This window comes from Xiphophorus hellerii, chromosome 21, assembly GCF_003331165.1.
Source record: "Xiphophorus hellerii strain 12219 chromosome 21, Xiphophorus_hellerii-4.1, whole genome shotgun sequence".
Taxonomy (NCBI): domain Eukaryota; kingdom Metazoa; phylum Chordata; class Actinopteri; order Cyprinodontiformes; family Poeciliidae; genus Xiphophorus; species Xiphophorus hellerii.
In genome coordinates this window covers 23292065-23314039 of record NC_045692.1, presented here as the reverse complement: position 1 = coordinate 23314039, position 21975 = coordinate 23292065, and the positions used below count along the sequence as shown (strand labels likewise).

At 38.4% G+C, this 21975-nt stretch overlaps 1 protein-coding gene across 3 annotated transcripts in view; it reads right to left on the bottom strand.

The window, feature by feature from the left end:
* Window positions 1–965: 965 nt before the first annotated feature.
* LOC116711450 (cadherin-20) overlaps window positions 966–21975 on the bottom strand; it is a 94356-nt gene continuing 73346 nt past the window's right edge. For all 3 annotated transcript variants that reach the window (XM_032550768.1, XM_032550769.1, XM_032550770.1), the window contains exons 5-12: window positions 16520–16687; window positions 12727–12914; window positions 10039–10292; window positions 7341–7477; window positions 5776–5897; window positions 4885–5002; window positions 3037–3288; window positions 966–2574 (exon numbers count right to left, since the gene is read on the bottom strand). In XM_032550768.1, coding sequence (XP_032406659.1) covers window positions 2051–2574; window positions 3037–3288; window positions 4885–5002; window positions 5776–5897; window positions 7341–7477; window positions 10039–10292; window positions 12727–12914; window positions 16520–16687 — 1763 coding nt within the window. In that variant the 3' untranslated portion in view covers window positions 966–2050. The remainder of the gene's footprint in view (window positions 2575–3036; window positions 3289–4884; window positions 5003–5775; window positions 5898–7340; window positions 7478–10038; window positions 10293–12726; window positions 12915–16519; window positions 16688–21975) is intronic.

Genomic DNA, 21975 nt, shown 5'->3' with positions numbered 1-21975 from the left:
TTTAAAACCAGGCATTAATCAATGCTTTACTACAGTCTACCTGCAATTGATGTTGCTAGTGTCAGCATAAAGTCCTGACTGAATGAAAATCATTATAACCTATTTACGTCATGTTAACGAAGAACAGCTGAAAAGTTACCGGGTTTATCAACTGCGGTAGCAATTTCGCTCCAACTCCTCCTCTTGTCATTTCTATATTCTTTGCATGTTGAATAAACATTAATGTTGTTTCCACATATCATCTCCAATGTCTGCTGGACTTCGGGTTGCGCCTTGTCAGCTGTTTGGGATTCCCTCCGTAATTTCCCCTCAGAGAGCGCGGAGGAGAATCCGCGCTTTCTGATTGGCTACCTGTCACATTCAACAGGCTGCTTTAACGCTCCCAGTCGGGGAAAAACCCTGATTTAGATCGGAGTGGCCACGACGATCTACCGTAACACACCACACAATCTTAGAAAGACCAACGTTCTAATATTGTTGTAAGGGGAAAAATAGCAGCAAAAAATCGTGTAGTGTGAACTATTGCATCAGGTAGTCGATGTGCCCATCTTCTCTATTTAAATCTAATTATTACTGAAGGGCAACATAATATACAGACTTCATAATCTGCACTCTTTTGGTTGAATGCAGTATTTATTTCCACTTTGGCTTTATGTTGTTTAGTTTTTTTATTCAAGTACATTTTTTGTTAATGGAGACTGAGAATCCATTTTATTTTAGTTTTTGGTTGTTTTGTTTATTTTGTTTATCAGCTCCAGTGTTTAGTGTTCTTTTGAAAATAAAGTGTATCTATCTTTGGCAGGAAATCGCATGGATTATTACGTCATTTCCATTAAATCAGTGTAAAAAGGTCTTCAAACAATATTATCGTTTATCGCAATAATTTTTGAGACAATTAATCGTTGAGCAAAATTTGCTATCGTGACAGGCCTAATATGTACAGTATGTATTCTCCCTAGATATACATTTGTAAACAGTTTGGTTTCTCTCTGTTCAGTCAAGATGCAAGAGAGGACTAAACAAATTTCTCCTTTATCTTGGACAATAGTTTAATTTTACATAATTGCTGCTTTACTTTATGAAATATTTAATCCATTTTGATGATTGTTATGAATATTGCGACATTCTACAAACAAACAAGGCATCTAGCTCAGCTTCTGTCGTTTATTGAACTTTTAGAAATTACAGCAGCTGCAGTGCACCAGTGCAGATAACACTGATAAACAACTCTAAATCACTCGTTTTCTTCGTTTCACACCTGCTCTACTGATAATCTGTCAGAATGGTGTGTGGGTTGCCTTATTTTAGCGATAATTGAACCGAAACACATTGGAATGTTACGGTTAACAAAGTCAAGCTAGAATAACTGACCTACTTCCTTCTTTTTAGTGTTGACAATTAATATCAAAACATGGTGTTCTTTTTAAAAATTCTTTGTGATCATGTCATTTTCCCAACTGATATTCGCGACTCATTGCATACAAATTTCACTGACATGATAGTGACGCAATGTCCAGTCCAGTAATTTATACCAAATGGTAATTTATACCAATGAGTGTGACTTTTAGAAGCATTGAAAGCTCCTTTCTAGCAAACCGAAGGTGTCTACTGTCACAACATATGTGATGTTTTTAAAGTTTACGCACAGTGCTAGTTGAAGAACCCAAATAAATTAAAACATAAATACAAAAGTTGAAACAAAGGAGTAAATTAGGACCAAAAACACATCAAAACACTGATTTTCTCTCAGAAGAAAACATCTCTGTGGTGTAGGGAGTTTTTATCTCCAGCTCAAACACTTTGAACCAAAGGGGCGCTGTCTGGGTGTTTCAGACCCGAGAAGGGGGTTAACGTGTGCTTTGAAGCTGTTCCTCTACTGGGCCCCATGAGGCCCAAAAATCCAGCCCATCTTTGAAGAAGATTTAAACCCAGCTCAGACTGCCTCTGCAGGCGTGAAGGCCTTCAAGGCTGCTGATAATCCAGCCTTCGGATGTAGAATACGGGCGTCCCAGCTTTGTCTTCTCATTTGTGTTTTGCCTTTCTTCTCCTTCTACCACATGGGAGGCGTGTTTGTCTCCAGCACTCCGTACATCTCTGCCAGTTTTTTAAAGCGTGGCCCCCAGTCGTTCAGGTAGTCGTACTCATGGTCGGCGTTCGACGTTCCCGACTGCAGCGAGCTGAGCGACTCGGCCACCGAGCCTTCGCCTTCATACGCGTACGTCTGCAGGGAGTCATACGGCGGCGCGCACGGGTCCAGGTCGGCCTCCAGGAGCTTCGCCAGCACATAGCCTTGGACGTTGCTGTCTTCGCCACTGCCCACACCGATCACGCACGGCTGAGGGACATAGCGCGACAGGCTCTCAATCTCCGGCATCATGTCTTGCCGTATCTTGCCTAGAGGATGGTGCACTTCCCTGGGGTTCCACATGGCGGCGATGTCGAAGGCCTCGGTGTCCTCCTCACCGCCGCCTTCGTCGTCATAGCGTACGATGTTCTCGTGCACGTTCTCCTCCTCATCGCAGAGGTAGGGCTTTTTACGATGTGTCCGCAGGGAAAGCATGAGGAGAATCATCACTGGTGAAAAGAAAAAAAAAAATTGGAAATCAGTACAAAACCTTACAAGAATATTTATGTAAAATTTTTTACATTTTTGTACTATACATTTTTTATATTTTTAACAGTTGTACTACCACCTTAGACAGGAATTACAGCTGTCATCCCTTACAAAACTAAAATCTACTGTAGTACAATGGGAAATATTCAAAATTTTGGTGTTTAAAGATTTAATTTTTGAAAATCTGGATTTTTTCAAATTAAATCGTCAAATATGAATAATTGTTGAAATCAATTAATTGCTCAACGTTAATATCTGTATATAAATGTAAAACTGGTTCCTTTTAATATTTAGCTAAGTTATTAAGAGCCATTGGAGAAGGTTTAAGGAGCCACTGGTGACTTTATTCAAGGAAAACCACAAGAAACGACTTGTTCTGGAAGGTTTTTTAGCACAAGTTGCAGCACCAGCTGCTCACTCACCCAGCAGGACGAAGATGCAGGCCAGAATAGCAATGAGCGCTCCTTTGCTGAGACTGGCAGGCAGGCTGTAGGCCTCGGCGTTGCACGACATGACATTTCCCTCCTGGTCGCAGCTGCACACCCGGATGGTCAGAGTACTGGTGCTGGTCTGCATCGGCTGCTCGCCATCGGACACGAAGATGGGCAGGTAGAAGACGGTCTGGTCCTGCTGGGACCAGCCGCCGCGGCGCGTCAGGATCCACGCCGTGTTGTCTGGAGACAGCAGAGATAAGGTTCAGCTCTGACAGCTGACTGTAGGAAAGGTGAAAGTCTTAGTCCATTCGGTGGACATTTTTAAAGTCGTCTTTATCAATAGATCTCTTCTTACTGGAGACCTTCTGAGTTGGATAATTTCTGCACAGTAATGTAGCATAAGAAGCTCAAGAGGCACTGTGAATCTGTTAGGGATGAAACGATTAATCGTGACTAATCAATTATTGAAATCATCGTTGACTAATTTCCCAATCGACAAGACTCAAAAAAAAAAGGCCATTTGCTGTAAAAACAACACAGTTAAAGCAATCATTGAACCAAAACTGTACAATTAATACATACAGTATTCATTTAAGATAAAATAAACCTTTTTATCTGAAAATATGTATCAGATAAAACTTATTTATCTGAAACAGTTCTGGCAGATTCAGATTTAGCTTCACCAGGTTCGAATTACGTAAAAAAAAAAAAATTATTAAGCAGCTTTTGCTTTCAATCAGTCAACCAACTTTATTTGTATAGCACATTTCAGCAACAACGCAGTTTAAAGAGCTTTACATCATAGAAACCATAATAAATGAAATATTGACCAACATATTTGTTGTGCATGAATTTGAGTGATGGAACTCATCAAAATGTAATGTTTGTTCAATTGTTGACTGTATGGTGTTTTCTTTATCACTTTGTAATTTTCTGTTTTCATTATGTACAGTACCTTGAACCACCTTGCTGCTGAAATGTGTTATACAAATAAACTTGATTGATTGATAAAAACACAAAGTTATGAAAGACAACACATTACACACACAGTAAACATTACATTTTATCAAAGGCCATCGTTACGCATCAAACTTTTGGTCAATGTTTCATTTATTATGGTTCTGTCCAATTATTAATCGGTTAATAGATTACAACAAGAAATTACAACTATAATATTGTTGTTTTGAGACCATTTGTAATTAACTTGCATAATAATGCAAGTTTTCCCTCTCAAAGATCAATAAACTTGAATTAATAACACTTAACACGGGGACTATTTAAAAAAAAAGAAAAACAAACAAGACGACCAATTACAACAATTAAAACCAGAAATAAACACAATCAATACAATAAATGAAATAGATTATATCTGTAGATAAAATTGCTGTAAAATATTAATCATTAGGATGGAAATGGTCAAGTTCATTTTTATTTATCATGCAATTAATTTATTTCTTGTTGGACATGGGAAAAATTTCTTGTTATAAGTGAAATAATCTGCCAGTGGAACTAACTTTGTTTTTTTTTTTATTTTAGCAATATTAAGGAATTATTTATTTAAAACAAATTCCTATACCTAATGAAAAGTTAGTTATAAGTTAGTTTTGTCTTATTTCTAATGTACTAAGATATTTGCACTAGAAACTGGACCAAAACTACTTGGTAATATTTTGTTTTTTGCAGTTGCCTTCATACAGTAGACAGTAGGGAGTTCAGGCAGAGCTGCCTGAGCTGCTGCTCCATGTGGGAGCTTCGTTTGTCCTGGCAGCGGCAGGGACAGTTGGGATCGGCTCCGTGCAGCTAACGCCGCCACACTCAGTGTTTCAGATCATCTACCTTGGTTGTCTCTCAGCGTGAAGTTGGGGTTGTTGGCGGCCTCCGGAGCCAAGCTGTAGTAGAAGCGTTGGCCCCCCAGAGGTTCGTCTGGATCCACCGCCGTCACGGTCTGGATCAGCTGGAACACAGCGACAGGTGTGACTACTGCTCTGAACTGCAGAGTTTCACTGGATTTTACTGGATAATTATGGAATAACAGAACATTCTCCAGTAATATAATAGTAACAGTAGCATATTCTAAAAGATCAATAAACTTTAAATTCTAATGGAACTGGAAGACATTTTAAATATCCAAAATAAACAAAAGACAGGACAACAAATAACATGAATTATGAAGTCTCTGTAAACAAAACTTTCCTTAAAAAAAAGCACCAGATTGAAGACTTTTACCATCCAGTTTTTGGCAGAAAGAGAAAGAAAAGAGAAAAACGATAAATCATGCACATGGAAATTATTGAGCTTGTTTTATGATTTGATTTATTGCTTACTGCCTATTAGTGACTAGTGACTTATTATGGACCGTTATAGGTAATGTTAATTTTTAATCTACTCTACTTTTAAATGTAACCAGGACCGCACAGCTTGTTTAAGATCCACTAAAGTGTAAAAAAATTGGTGATTTTATTTTATTGTTTCACTTTTTTTGGACTTCAGCTGATGTCGTCAATAATATCTTCCAATAACACATAATTACAAAGTCATATTTTAAAATTTTCTGTCAACCTTTAACACCAAAAACCTGTTGAGCAGCTGGTGGAAATAGCAAGACTCCTTTCAAACGGCATCCACTGATGTTTTAAGAATCGCATGATGCCGCCCATTCAACACAATTCTCACTTGTGTAAGTGTGAATGAACCAAACCGTTAGATTTCTAACTTTGGTCTCCGTACCTGTCCTGCTTTGGCGTTTTCACACACAAACGTCTCCAAGTAATGCGACAGTGACGGTGGATTGTCGTTGACGTCCAGCACCCTCACAGCCACAGACACGCTCGCGATCTGCTTGGGGTTATCTGCAAAAAACACAAAGATGCTGTAAGGTGTTGAGCTCCCGGTGGGACTTGCTTAATCTTCCCCTCATTTACTACCAACCCGCAGCACATTACCGCTTCTCACGCTCCCATCACAATTCTATTACTCTTCATTACAGTCAGCGATTTGCATACCTTAACCAACTGTGTAATGGGCTATAAAAATACAATTAGAGGGCGGTAACTACTTTCTCAGGTTTTATCACATGATCGCTCAGTCAGCAATGTGACTTTGATTCTGGAGGTCAAAGCTCCACAGGGTCTAATAATGTCCGACCTACAGAGTGGGATTGCTCCGCCCACTTTAAATGTCAACATTTCTTTTATTTACTGATGTCTTCTCAAAGGAAAAAAATCAAGTTGGTTGTCATTTTTTAAATTTTGCTGCTGATACAATTAGATTTTTTTTCTTTTGACTAAAATGCATCTTACATTGGTTTGAAAAAGTATTTTTAAACTTTTCTATACTTTTGTCTTTATAGCTTCAACCTTCAATGTACTTATTTGGGATTTTATGTGATGGACAAACTCAAAGAGGTGCATAACAGTTGGGTCACTGTAAAGGAAAATAATAGATGATTTGAAGTGTTTTGCTTTGTAGCATATTTAAAATCAGCCCCATTTATCAGTATTTTACACCTTTTTTGGATTTTCACCAACTTAGCTCAAGCTCAGTCAGACTGGATTCTCAGTCGAAATGGTCTAGTCAAAGCCCAGAACTAAATCTAACACATTAATATACGTAAAGTTTTTGGTCTATTATATAAATGAAAGCATCCTACCCACCCACCCACCGCATTGTGAGCAAAAAGCGACAGAAGCATTGAGAGTAAAACTGGAGGAAGCGTGTAACTTTATTTTGCCTGTTCTCTAAATCAATCGGCTTCCCTTTGTTCTCCCTGTTGATTCTTGTTCTGCCTTGTCATTGTTTCCTCCTTCCCGCCATGCTCTGCATCACCAGGTCTTCCTACTGTTGCCCTCAACGTCTCATTTTCAATTAGCCGCCACGCGAGAACTTATTTAATCAGCCGGTGAATCCATTACTGCCTCCTTTAAGGTGTGTCGAGCAAACAAAGACTCTTCCAGACAAACAAAGCCAATGGATGAAGGATGAAGGTGACTTGGTACTTCCTTTGGTCATATAAGTAATCCTGGGGTTGTTTTCTTTCTACCAATATCTTCAGTTTTCCCTACTTTTACTTAGTCATTCTTACTTTTAAACACAATCTTTTGCAAGCTAGCTGTGGCATCGGTCTTTGAGCTGACGTCACAACAAATAAACGGTGGTTTATATGCAGTACCTTGCAGACCACTAGGTGGCCACAGTTTTAGAAATACTGTTCCAGATCTTTAGGAAGTATTTCTGCTACAAATTGAGTCACATTCTGATTTTGGTGGAGTTACTTTAGCTTATTTTCTACTCACTCATCTCCATGGCCAGGACTGTGATGTTGTGCCATCCCACCTCCTCTCTGTCCAGCGAACGCACCGTCATCAGCGTCCCGGAAGTGATTTCAATGTAGAAGAATTTTTTGGGGTCGCTGCTCCTGTCGATGGAGTACCTGTAAACCAAAAAATGACACCTCAATCAATGGGTACACTGCAAATAAACTGTCTTATGAAGAGTTTTTAGTCTAGTGCTCATTTCAAGTCAATAACTCATTAATATTGATGAAAAAGTACTTGTTCCATTGGCAGAAAAATTCACTTAATATTGTTTTGTTTTGGGTAGTAACTAGTTACATTTACTGAATTGCATTAACTTTTTTGAAAAAATGTAATGTTAGGAGTATTTTTACTCTGCTGTACTTTTTACTTTTACTTGAGTAATTTTATTATGAATTTTGTTCTATGTCAAGTGTGCTAGGATATTTTTACTAGAAACTAGAAGAAAAATACTTGATAAGATTTGGATTTTGCACAGATATCAACACATCAGCACTGTATAAAGTGCACTTCTGCGTGTTTTATTTTTTTGGTGGTGCTGTAATCCTGTCTGAGGGCCGCCGTGCGTTTGTATCCGATGCTGCGTGTGCATGTGTGTGTGCGGCGGGGAGATAAGGCGTCTGGCAGCTTCTGCAGGCGCAGCGAGGAGACGGCGTTCCTGATCGGAGGCTTAATCAGAGTATCTGCTCCCCGTGCCAAACAGGCGGCAGGAAAACACAAACCTGCAGAGAGCTGCTTTGGCTCATCTTCTGTCACTGTGGGCCGATTTCCAACAACAGCTCCTCTGAGTGAGCCGAGCTCAAGCAAGATACCCAGAGGAAGGAGCAGGTTGCTGACAACTGAATATGACAGATTCTCAAAGTGAGATCATTTCTACAAAGACAAATTTCACTAACTCTTTCCTGTGGAGAATTTTTAAGTATGTACTGTACAAGGGATCCACTTTTTCAATTCCGACATCGTTAACATTATCTGAGGTTTAGTATCGTCCGATACGATCCAATATCAAAAAACAGCGCTGAATTGACTTAAGATGTTTCTCTTTAAACACAGACATAAATCTATTGAATTACAAATGAATTTGATAACTTTGCGCTACTACTGCACACTTAAATGCACAAGGATGCACCGATCCACTTTTTTCACTTTTGATAGCGATACAGATATCTGAGGTTTAATATCGTCCGATACAGAAAAACTGTGCTGAATTTTTTCCTTTTTTCAGCAAACTGACATGAAGAAGCCATGATTAAAGAAGAAAACTTTCTTAATTTAGTCACAAACCTTCAGAAATTATGAAACTGGTGTAATGCTTTTTTAATGTTTAAAAAATTATGGTCCTGTCAATCAGTGATGGAGATTATTGTTAGTATTTCTTTTCTAAAGTTTAAGAGCAAACATTTACAATGTATGTATTAAATTATCAGTGCATCTTTTTAAACTAAATTAAAAGAATCCACAAAGATCAAAAAACTCTAATGCGTTTTAATGTGGCACTAATTTGACATTCCTTAGTAGATGTTTAGATATTTTTTCATTAAGAGCATTGGAAAATTATAAAAATCTTTTTTAAAAGATATTAAATCAACATAACACAAAATACTAGCGCGTGAATTACATAAACTCCATTTTTTGAACAAAAAAAATGTTAGTATATGAACAATAGCTAAAAATCGTTAGTTAAAAAAAATAAATAAAAAAATTTGACTAAAATACTAACCCATTAATTACATTTGGACATAAACATGTTCATGTTACTATACGAACAATAATTAAAAATTGCTACCTTTTCCTCTCTTTAATTAAAACGACGGCAAGTGATGCAAAATGACAGATTTAGGAAAAAAATGTATGATAAATAATTTCATTTAGTTAATCTTAAAGCTAATTGAAGTTTTATAGGGGAGCTGAGATTCCTTCCTATCACTATTAACCTAATTAAGAGATTTATGTCTAATCAGTTTATGAATGGTTCAATCTGAACACCAACATCTGTTTTTACAAAACACAAAAAGTACTGGTTAGGTTTCAAACTGGTCAAACTGGTTATTTTTATCTACTAAAAGCTCATATTGGTCAGTAGTTTTTTCTTTATGGGGCTTCATCTGTGATCAGCTTTAATGTGTGTTATAATTCTGCCCTCTGCTGGTGCAAAGGTAACATTACATATCATTTAAGCACTTGGATACTTTGAAACTGATTGAAAGACTTAGTCTGGTAAATTTGCTTAATTTATAGAGAGATTTAATTCTGACCTTAAAAAAATACTTGTTAGTTTCAATATTTTTCTGTTTTTAAATAGAAATCAGTTGCAATAAGTTTGAAACCGCTTTGTTTATATCTTGTTTTTTCCCCCCTGACATTTGCATTTGAATGCACCTTGAGTGTTTTCTTTATTTGTATTTGCCAAACATAAGAGAATTAAAGATTTTCTTTGGAAAAAACGACCTTTTCTTTTTATTCATATGTTGAGATGAAGTGAAATTACATTTGTTTTAAACTTTATCTGAAAAAAAACCTAAATGAATCCAAAAAACTTTTGTAGTCTTGGGAAACTGACGTAGATCAACCTGAGAAAAATACTGCCTGAAATAATCACAAACAAAAACTGTGAATTTGTAAAAGGAGAAAATAAAAAACTGTTTAGTGTGAATGTGTTTTTTCTTCTTCTTCTCACCTCACTGTGTTGTTGGCAGCGTCAGGATCTCGCGCCGACACCGTCTTCACCACTGTCCCGATCTCGGCGTCTTCCAGAAGCTCGATGTAGTACGACGGCGAGCCGAACAGCGGGGGCTCGTCCACGTCCTCCACGCTCACGTGAACGATGGTGACGTCCTTGAAGGGGCCGCGGTGCCGGAAGGTCGGGTCCAGGTGGGTGTTGGCTCCCTCCACCTTCAGGGTGTAGCTTGGCTTGTTCTCGAAGTTTAACGGCTTGAACAGAGAAGCAGATAATCTGGATTATGGGGCTTGAGTTACATGGAAAGCAAAATGGCCGCATTTCATTCATGCCACTAACTGAGGCGGAAATTAGTTTAAGCCCTTAAGTGGGTCAATAACTTAAAAAGTTATTTTTTATTAAAGGCAAGTATGTTTATTTTTATTATTTATACTGTGTATATTAACTTTTTGGAAAATAATTGAATAATATTTCTTGTTAAACTTATGTTATATTGCTGTTGTTATGTGAATCCTTTTACATTTTTATAAATTAATGGCATGCATAATTCTATAAATTACATACATTTTTCATTAATATTTTCATTAATTTGTCCTAATATATCACTCATATACATATCTAACTAAAAGCTGCAATTTAATATTTTTTAAAAGCTTTATTAGTTAAATAAAAGGTGAAAATACATATAAATGTAGAAACAAAATTAAATTTAAATTGTGACATGTCATGTATATTTTATTTATTTTTACTGGTTTAAATTGTAAAAAATAACTTGTATAAATGCTTCATTTCATGTTATAATAAATAACAATAATTTGTATTAATTATTGCGATTATTAAAGATAATATTAGAAACCTTTAAATACTATATTTTGCTATTAACAATAATATGTCTGTTTATAATTATTCTGCAAAGCAAAAATGTGCTTTTGAATTGGTATTTTACTGAATATACACTGCTCAAAAAAATAAAGGGAACACTTAAACAACACAATATAACTCCAAGTAAATCAAACTTCTGTGAAATCAAACTGTCCACTTAGGAAGCAACACTGATTGACAATCAATTTCACCTGCTGTTGTGCAAATGGAATAGACAACAGGTGGAAATTATTGGCAATTAGCAAGACACACTCAATAAAGGAGTGGTTCTGCAGTTGGGACCACAGACCACTTCTCAGTACCTATGCTGTCTGGCTGATGTTCTGGTCAGTTTTGAATGTTGGTGGTGCTTTCACACTCGTGGTAGCATGAGACGGACTCCACAACCCACACAAGTGGCTCAGGTAGTGCAGCTCATCCAGGATGGCACATCAATGCGAGCTGTGGCAAGAAGGTTTGCTGTGTCTGTCAGCGTAGTGTCCAGAGGCTGGAGGCGCTACCAGGAGACAGGCCAGTACACCAGGAGACGTGGAGGAGGCCGTAGGAGGGCAACAACCCAGCAGCAGGACCGCTACCTCCGCCTTTGTGCAAGAAGGAACAGGAGGAGCACTGCCAGAGCCCTGCAAAATGACCTCCAGCAGGCCACAAATGTGCATGTGTCTGCACAAACGGTTAGAAACCGACTCCACGAGGATGGTATGAGGGCCCGACGTCCACAGATGGGGGTTGTGCTCACAGCCCAACACCGTGCAGGACGCATGGCATTTGCCAGAGAACACCAGGATTGGCAAATTCGCCACTGGCGCCTTGTGCTCTTCACAGATGAAAGCAGGTTCACACTGAGCACATGTGACAGACGTGACAGAGTCTGGAGACGCCTTGGAGAGCGGTCTGCTGCCTGCAACATCCTTCAGCATGACCGGTTTGGCAGTGGGTCAGTAATGGTGTGGGGTGGCATTTCTTTGGAGGGCCGCACAGCCCTCCATGTGCTCACCAGAGGTAGCCTGACTGCCATTAGGTACCGAGATGAGATCCTCAGACCCCTTGTGAGACCATATGCTGGTGCGGTTGGCCCTGGGTTCCTCCTAATGCAGGACAATGCTAGACCTCATGTGGCTGGAGTGTGTCAGCAGTTCCTGCAAGATGAAGGCATTGAAGCTATGGACTGGCCAGCCCGTTCCCCAGACCTGAATCCGATTGAGCACATCTGGGACATCATGTCTCGCTCCATCCACCAACGTCACGTTGCACCACAGACTGTCCAGGAGTTGGCGGATGCTTTAGTCCAGATCTGGGAGGAGATCCTTCAGGAGACCATCCGCCACCTCATCAGGAGCATGCCCAGGCGTTGTAGGGAGGTCATACAGGCACGTGGAGGCCACACACAATACTGAGCCTCATTTTGACTTGTTTTAAGGACATTACATTAAAGTTGGATCGGCGTGTAGTGTTATTTCACTTTAATTTTGTGTGTGGCTCCAAATCCAGGCCTCCATTGGTTAATAAATTTGATTTCCATTGATGATTTTTGTGTGATTTTGTTGTCAGCACATTCAACTTTGTACAGAACAAAGTATTCAATGAGAATATTTCTTTCATTCAGATCTAGGATGTGTTATTTGAGTGTTCCCTTTATTTTTTTGAGCAGTGTATATATATATATGTATATATGTAATAATATTTAAAATATGCAGTAAATTGTGGCACCAATGGCTACCTCTCAGGATTATATATGATTTAGAAATTAGCAAAATAAAAAACACTTTATTTAATCAAATCAATCAATATCTGCGCTGAAACATTTACCTTTTTTACGGTGATGATGCCAAAGAGGTTGGTGGCATCAGTGCTGATGTCAAACGTGTCCCTCCCGTCTCCGTCGATGATGCTGTATTTCATCTCAGCGTTGACGCCAATGTCCCTGTCCTTGGCCCAGATCCGGCCCACCACCGAGCCCACAGGGGCCGACTCCAGCACGCTCATCTGATACAACCCTGACAACACAAACCAGCCACGTTTCACTCATTTGTCCTCTAGAGGGAGCCAGACACCTTCCTTGTATTGGAACTGCAGCTTGACTCCACACCAGAGAAACATAAATGGCTCCATAAACTCCTGATACGCCGCCTTATGGGCCGGCGAGGGCTTCATCTACCGCCTAATGTCAAAGAAAAGGTGACAGCTGCCCAGAGTGGTGTGATCAGGCAGCCGATCAAGCCTATACAAGTGACAGTGCTAATTGGTCAGAGCTAATTAGTTATGATGGAGGTGGAAGTGGGTGGTGAGTTTTTTTTTCTCTTGGGGACTGAAGCCATGAGTCAGCCATCTGAACATGACCAAAGAGAGAGAGACAACCCCGGATTGTAAAGGGGAGTTATCATGAGTTAAACATGGAGCTGGACTGAAGGTCTCACCACCTGGATGCTTTTTGGGAAGGAAATGCATCACTGAATGAAGAATAAAAACACAATCTATTCAGAACATTAGCAGTGAATCATAGGATGTTTTCCCACGACATAATCTGGTAGGCTTGGTTCAATTGTGGACCGAAGTTGCAACATTCGTTACATTTTCAGTTGTTGTTCTCTTTCACACTGCATTGTCAATTAAACCAAGCTAATTCAAAAACCTGTTGCCCTCCTTGCCTGTGGGGGCGCTCCACCAAGAACTAACGAAGGAAATGACACAAAAACCTCTGAAGAAGACACTGAGCTCAACTTCCTTCTTCACTAAATGGAAACAAAAGCGGAGTAGCGTGACATTTTGGCGGTTGTAGTATTTCTCTTTGGTCTTCAGTAAACGACCACAAGCCATTTCTCCTGCTAACGCTAAACTTGTGGGTTTGTTTTGGTAGTATTTACCCAGAATTCCCTGCACCATAGTCTGCTTCCTGTTTTTGGATCGGTCTCTGGTCGGCTTAGCGTTCAAATATACATTCAAGAGTACACTTAAAGAGTACACTTTGCTTTTTTAGTCCAATTGCACATTCACACCTTCCCAAACAAACTGGACTTTCTCGACAAAAAACTGGAGTTGGATTAACACTGGGATGGCTAGGTTTTCGATTTCTCCCCAGACTGGCTGAAACAGGGCCAAAAGACCCTGTCCAAACTGACGACTGATGGCTCAAATTAGCCTCCATTCATCCATTTTTCTATGCTTCTATTCTTCAATTGTAAATGTGGTCGTTGACCGTCAGGCCAGAAGGTAGGAGTCTGAATAGTCCATGTTGGGGATGGGTATCTATGATACCAACAGGAGATCAGATCTCCTGTAGGTAATGCTCTTCAGTCTAGTTTTGAAGCATACATGAAGTGTTGAAATAAAGCTAAGAGGGTATAAAATGACAGTTTAGAAATAAACTAACCAAATTAATTGTGTTGATCCACCTCAAAAAAATCATGCAAAAAGTGTAAGCAAAAGAAATCTGGGAGACTTTGCACATGCAAATTTGCATGCAGCCTTTTGTGCTGTGGAGGATAAATAGGTGACTGCTTCACCTATTTAGTTCACAAGAACTAATGGCATTTATTTCAGTCATAATCTTGTGGGGGGTGACCAAGGTTCTATCACTATGTGACTTCTATTTTACTGTCAGTCCTGCACTTTATATTTTATATTTAGATTTATATTCATATTTTATACTGTATTTTATTTTACTCACAACATTGGAACCTCAAACATTGTCCTGAGCCGTATGCAACGAAATTTCGTTCTGTATACACCCTGTGCATTGAAAATGACAACAAAGTCAGTCTAAGTCGAAGTCGAAGTCTAAGGAACAATTGTGCAACTGTGAGATGCGTTGAGGCCATTACCAGGGTACTTAAGGGTACTTAAGGGTACTTAGGCCATTTGGCCATCTCTAGCCGGAATAGGAGTGTTGTCCACATGGACTACCTTCGGTAGTTCTAGTTCTAGCGGATTAAGCAGGACTGTTGGGATTCCAGCTTTAGATCCTTCTCTTATTTACACATTTCAAGATAAAAAACTTGAAATGTTCACATCTATGCTGATGATACACAGTTTATTATTGTAATTTCTCCTGATGACATGTTGCCAGTTGATGTCTGTTAATCTGGATTGAGGTAGGCAGAAAATAAATCGGATTTCATTGCGCTCACACGCTCCATTTTTTTCTCTGGAAGAAAAGCAGCTAAATAAATCAAAACTGAGGGGTTTGTGAACTCTAAGCGTAATAAGAACTGCCGCTTTCTGCACTTCAGGGAGAATTTGTGATTTTCGTAGAGTGGGGTAAAAGCAAGCAGTGATTATGTTTAACACTCTGCTGTATTCGGCATGATAACACCAATTTCTTCCAATTTTAAGCACTTTTTGACAACTTCTTGCCATTTTTATCATCAAGTTAAAATATTATTTTGTTGTTTTTCCCCCTCATTTCTTGGGTGAATACTTTTATTTTAACAGTCTGCTAGAGTAAGTGGAATGTAAATTATGTGTTTATATTATGGCTCATTTTTGGCTTGCATCTCTTTAAGGCTCAGTCTACTCTGGTCAACAATTTGCAAATCTTGTTTTTTTTTTAACTTGAACTGTTTTTATCTTCTTGAAAATGTTCAACACTTTGTTTGAAGTTATTAATAATAACTATTTATAAAACACTTTCAAAGTGCCACAACCCACTATACAATCATCATGATGTGAATAAGTTGAGGAGTGATGCCAGGAAAAAAAACTGGGCTAAAATTGAGACGTTTTATGTAGTTCTGGATCCTAGGAATATTTTCTAATCGGTCTGAACAGAAAGGAGTGAAGCACATCCCAGATAGAGGTTATTATGTCCCCTTAAAGTGGCAGTATTGTGTATTTTCCAGGAATATAATTCCATTTTATAGCACAATAAAATCACTGTTACTTTTAGTTCTACAAATGCTTTCTATATATATCAAATATGACTTAAAGTTTGACGTACTGTAATTGCTTGAAGTTGGGCCCCTGTCTCTTTAAAAACTCCTGCCCTTCCTGAAACTGCGACTTCAGGAAGTCATCCCAATATGGCTCCTCTATAAACCCTTTAACAATGTTTTTACCAGTGTTTCACTGAAAAGTAGCTCCTATAATGAGCTCAGCAGACGTGCAGTTTCACCGAGTGTTTGCTAATTGCTGCTGGCTAGTCTGAAGGAGCTGAGTCGGGGAGGAGCTATGTTTCGAAGGCGAAGTTAGGTCCACCCAGTCATTTTGCGCAGCTGAATGGTTTCCATGGAGATTATAGGATTTCTTAAACATGAATGAAAGAATCAAAGAAACACTCCAGGAATGTTTTTGGTGAGGGGATAACATTACATCATGATGGAAAGCTGGGAAAATTCAGTTTTACAAAGTACTGCCCCTCTAAACACAATATCTATAAAATAAAATTATTTAAGAATGAGCTTTGTTTTATGTTTTGTAGCACACTCGAAGCATATCTCTCTGTAAAAACAAAGGTTTGTTGCAGCAGCTGCAGATATTCGAAGCTGCAGGCTGTGCATGCAGCCATTTGCTTACAGTAAATGAGCTGTTAAAAACTCGAGGAGAGGTAATAAAGTGTGTCATGGTGGTGAAGATGCATCGTAAACAGACTCTGTGTTTTGCTTACGCTGGTCAAACACGGGCGGGTTGTCGTTGACGTCGCTCAGCGTGATGTTGACGGTGGTGGTCCCCGCCAGCCCCCCCAGCTGTCCGCCCATGTCTTTAGCCTGGATCAGGATGGTGTAGTTCTCTCTGGTCTCTCGATCCATGTCTGCTAAGGACACCCGGACCACACCTGGGAGCAGAAACCAAAGGTCACGGGGTCAATTAAAGCTCATAGAAGGAGAGTTGCTCCAGAGTGTGTCCATGAAATATAGTTCACTTTCATCTTGAAGAATAGATTTTTAAAAATTTTCTGGTTACATTTTTTCCCCATCAGTTAATGACTGAATGTAGTAATGGCACATAAATGGATGTTTGGTGATCCATGTTCATGAATTTTATAGACTTTCACTAGGCAAGGCAACTTTACTTGTACAGCACCTTTCAGCCAGAGACGATTCAAAGTGCTTGTACAAAAAAGATTAAAAACAACATACAACAAGAAGATAAAAAAAAAACAAAGTAAGAAAACCAGAACTTGGACTAAAACAGAAAAAAATTTAACACATGAAAAACCTTAAAAAGAATTTAATCTCCATTGACATTTTCACATTTTGCCAACCAAACCCTGCAATCTTATTTATTGCTATTTTATGAAATAAATCAAAACAAAGTATTTGGCAATAAAAAATTATTAAAACCATAGGATGCGTTTACATTTATCACCACTGATTCTTAGGACCATTCTTGATTTTAATTATCTACAAGCTCTGCACCTCTACAGATTAAAGTTGGCCTTTTTGTCATCAATTTTCAATTAAATTGTCTGAACTTTAACTAGGCCATTCTAACACATTGATATCATTTGATCTATGCTACTTTGTAGCTCTGGTTGCCAGTTTATCTCCATCAACTGACCGCCATACCTGTCCTGTGGGAAGAATAGCATTCTCACAGCATGATTCTGCCACCTCTGTGTTTCACCATGAGGATAGTGTTTTCTGTGTTAGATTCCCTCTAAAAGCAGATTATTGCATGTTTAACTCCAGAGTTACTGTGGTTTTCTGCTTAACTCTGATTAATCCGAAACTTCCTCCCCAACCTTTTCTGTTCACTGCAAAAACACAAGATCTAACCAAGTATTTTGGTCTAGTTTCTAGTGAAAATATTGTGGTAGACTTTAAATAAAACAACAAACTTATTGATAACATTTCATTAAGAAATAGGTTGTTTTCAGCAAATAATTCCTTAATATTGATGAAAAAGGACTGGTTCCATTAGCATAATACTTTGTGTAAATATAACCATGTAACATGGGAAAAATTTCTTGTTATAAGCGAATTTATCTGCCAATGGAATGAGTACTTTATCAATATTAAAAAGTTACTGACTTAAACAAGCTTCTGTTTTTTGCTGAAAAGTTACTTGTAAGTTAGTTTAGTCTTATTTCAAGTGTACTGAGAAATTTTCACTAGAAACTAGACAAAAACTCTTGATAAAATATAGTTTTTGCAGTGCTTTGGTATCTTATTAATGCTAATTGTTCTGTAATGTTCTTTGAAAAAATCCTTTAGGTCTTCACAGAGCAACTGAGATTAAATTCATAATAAAAAAATTACATGAAATAGCAATAAAATATATAAAAGTTGATGGTTGTAACCTTCAAATAGGTGTGGATGCTTTGGCAGAGATCTGTGCTGTTTGTGTGGGATGTATTTGTGAAGTCTCAGGTTTTACAGTAGAAGCAGTTCAGTGCATGTGGCTGGCCTTCACCCTGTGACTCGACACACTTAATTCACCAGTGTAGTCTTCATAAAAACCAACAGCTACGCAGAAAACAAGACGTCTGGGTGAGCTGATGATGTTTTCAGCTCCAGTTTTGAGTTTTATACTGTGTTGACATGAGTAAAAGCCTTAAAGGCAGCACTTACAGTGGAACCCAGGAAGCTGATTCATTGCTCAAGAGCCATGCTGAGTTTTTATTGACAGGGGAGCTGTCGGATGAAATAAAACAGGAAAACTAAAAGGTTTTTGTATGCCAGCATTAAATCATGAAGGTCGTTAAAAGAACAGTTAGTTTTTCAACAAGATGTCTCAGTATGAGTGTTTCCTGAAGATCTGTTGCACAATTTTAGGAATTGGGTTTGTTTGCCAAATTTATGATCGTTTCGAATTTGGCAACAACATGAATTGCATGTTTGGATAATTGTTCCCCCTGGTTCTGGATGATGTGCAACTGGAAGGATTTTTGCTCTTACTTTTTTAAAATTTATTTTAGAAAAGTTGTTGTGCTGCGTAACCATGGCAACAAGGTCAAAAGCTCAAATAACACCTAAACTTTGACCCCAAATCCCAGATGGGTTGAAAAGGAGGAAGTTCAAACTCTGTCTTCCGTTGATCATGATGGGCAATGATTACATCCCGCACTATGGGTGGGCGATAAGGACTTTAGGTTTTATCACAATATTTTGAGGTACTATTGTGGAACTTATGGTACTATCAGAACACCAGTCACTTAAAGAGATGCGATTTGTATCACTAAACTGCACACTGTAACGGCATTTAATCATAATTTGAAATTTATTGGTGTTTATTGATGCACATTGCACAAATAGTGGAGAAAATAGTAAAAATAATCCTGACATCACAGATGGTTTTGGTTTTTTAAAACATAATTAGGAATTTATCATGGCAATGTTAAGTCAAATCTTTTTGAAATTTATCACGATAAATGATACAATAAATGCCCATGAGCTTTAGTATCCTTTGCTCAAAGGTTCTTATTTAATCGATTCAAACAAATTTTTGTCAGGGATTAAAATAAATCTTGCACTCTTGATTAATCGAGTTTGAGAGTCACAATCAAAAGAAAGATTTTATCCCCCACTTATCCTAATTTTAACAGTGTGCATTCATTTAATTTCTTTATTCAATCACGTAATTATCAAATACATAAGCAATTCTACCAATGAAATGGCAGCAACTCGATGCCTTTTGCATCTAGAAGTGTTGAAGAGCTGCTGAAGTTCAAAGCGAGCATCAGAATGGAGAAGAAAAGAGATTTATGAGACTTTGAACTTGGCGTGGTTGTTGCAGCCAGATGGACTGGTGCTCCTAAAGAGAGAAAATATCCAGTGTGTGGATGAAAAGCGGCTTATTGACGTCAGAGGAGAATAGAAAGTAGACACAGGAGCTCAAATATCTACTCGTTTACAAGCAAGATGTGTTGAAAAGCATCTCTGGACACACAACAGGTTGAACATTGATTAAGGTTGTACTGTAGGTGCCTCTTCTGTTAGCTTAACAACAGGAAGCTAAAAACATTGATAAAAACATTGTTTTTATCAATGTTTTTAATGCATATTTACAAGTCCGGCATTAGAAAAGGTTGATGGCAACAGTAAATCCTTTAAAACTACTTTACTCATGAAAATTTTTTTTTTCTGTTAAAATTGTCACCATGTCATGGCAGTTTGGAACGAGACACATAGTCTGTGAAAAAAATCAAACTCCTCCAACTCCTGCCTGTGCTACTGAACCTAGTGGCAAAAATGCGCCGGTTCAAAAACAACCAATCAGAACCAGGAAGTAGGTCTTGGAGCTGTCAGTTCACCCCGTGTACGCGCTGCTCAGTGTTCTAGAGAAACAACTTACGGTTACAGGAAAACTATCCACTGCCATCAGTGGCTATGCTAACTAGCCTGAGGTTTAATAACAGGCTCTGCTGTTAGGAGAAGCTGTAGTGTAGCAGAGAGAAAGGGGGAGGAGGTGAGTAGCACATACACAGTGGTGATTGACAGTGCTAAGACCCTCCTCCTCGCTCTGATTGGTTATTTCTGACCTAGTTGTGCATGAATGTAGTACTGGGAGCACTGGAAGAAGACAGATTTTTTTTAATATAGATTATCAGTCTTATACTATACTGACAATACAAAGTGATGGTTTTAACTAATTTATAAAAAGAATATATTTTTATAAAAGTTAAGTCGCCTGGTTGATTCACTCCAAACCAGTAAATAGAAACACACCTAACTCACATTTCTTTCTCTTTTCGGCAACATTTTGAAAGCTTGCTCATAAATTACATGACAAAAACATTCCTTGTTTGATTAGCCTTGATTCCAGCCACAGCCTTCATTTTGCAGACATTTTTTATGATAATCTGAGCCTCGTTTAAAGGCAGTCAACCTGAGTTTTGTTGTTGACCTTGTCTGTTCCTGGAGACAGGGCAGTTCTGTTGGGAAAAGTGGATCCAACCCAGTATCACCAAGGTGGTAAACTGGAATGTAGATTCACTGGTGAATGACAAGTTTTCTCTTCACCACAGCAAACCAGAACAGCCTTGAGCTTACTGTTAATTGTTGTATTTCCACTTGAGATGCTTCAGCTTCTGTAAGCATTCCCATCTAAAGAGTTTTTAATAACTAATCCAAGGCTGCTGCCCAAAGACTTTATTACTATTTTTCTTTTGTGATATTTTTCCAAGCGCTTGTTTGTTTTGGTCAGATTTCCTCCAATCTTCTATTCTGCAGGTATAATGCGGGTCTGGAGTAAGATTTTTTCTTTGCTTAATATCTTTTCCTCCTGTTTTCTAGTTATTTTGGCAGCCTTTGAGAGTTCTTGGTGAGTCACTGAAAAACAGAGATGTTGTTTTTGCTTTCTTTTGAATCGATCTACGTGTGGATACCTGAAAATAAAACTCACTTTTTTCTGTAAAAAATACCAACAATAATTTGTTTTACATTTGGAAAGATTCACTCTAGATGAAAATACAGTTTCATAAAAATGATCAGATTGACCCTGCAGTAACCAAGACTACAGAATAAGAGCCAAATAACTGAAATCAAACCAATGCAGCTTGGTTAAAAAAAACACATCTAAGAGGCTAGATTTCAATTATAAGCTGAAAGTTTTTTCAAGTAAGCCTCTTTCCACACTACAGACTGCCTTCTGTCCTCATTATCAACAGGAAAGTCGCACTTTTAAGCTTAACACGTCTTCTTTGTCAGCTGCCATGAGCGAGTTTTTATATGTAGCAACAAAAGAAACACGTTGGGTAGTTTCGTAGCAACAACCAGAGCCATGCTGAGCTCCCCACATTTTGAGCTGGTTGGTTTACACAGGGGGCATAAAGCGAGCACTGAAATCACTGCAGCTACATCTTAGAACGGTGACAGAGAGGAGGAAAAAACAGCAGCCACAGGAAGGTTTTTACTTTACCAGTGGCTCCAAAACGTTGACAAACCTGTAAAAATTTAAATGCAAAAGTTATTTTTAAATGATTTTCCCTGTACTGTGGCACATGTTTTGTAAAATCTCCCAAAAAACAGATTCAGGAGTATCAGTCAGGAAACGGGTACAAAACATTTCCACCTTAATGTAAATGTACAAAGTTTAAACAGTCACCAATAAAAGGAAACATGGGACAAGAAGGACATCACAAAAACTGGAAAGTTCTGCAAAACGGATGAAAAGATAAGA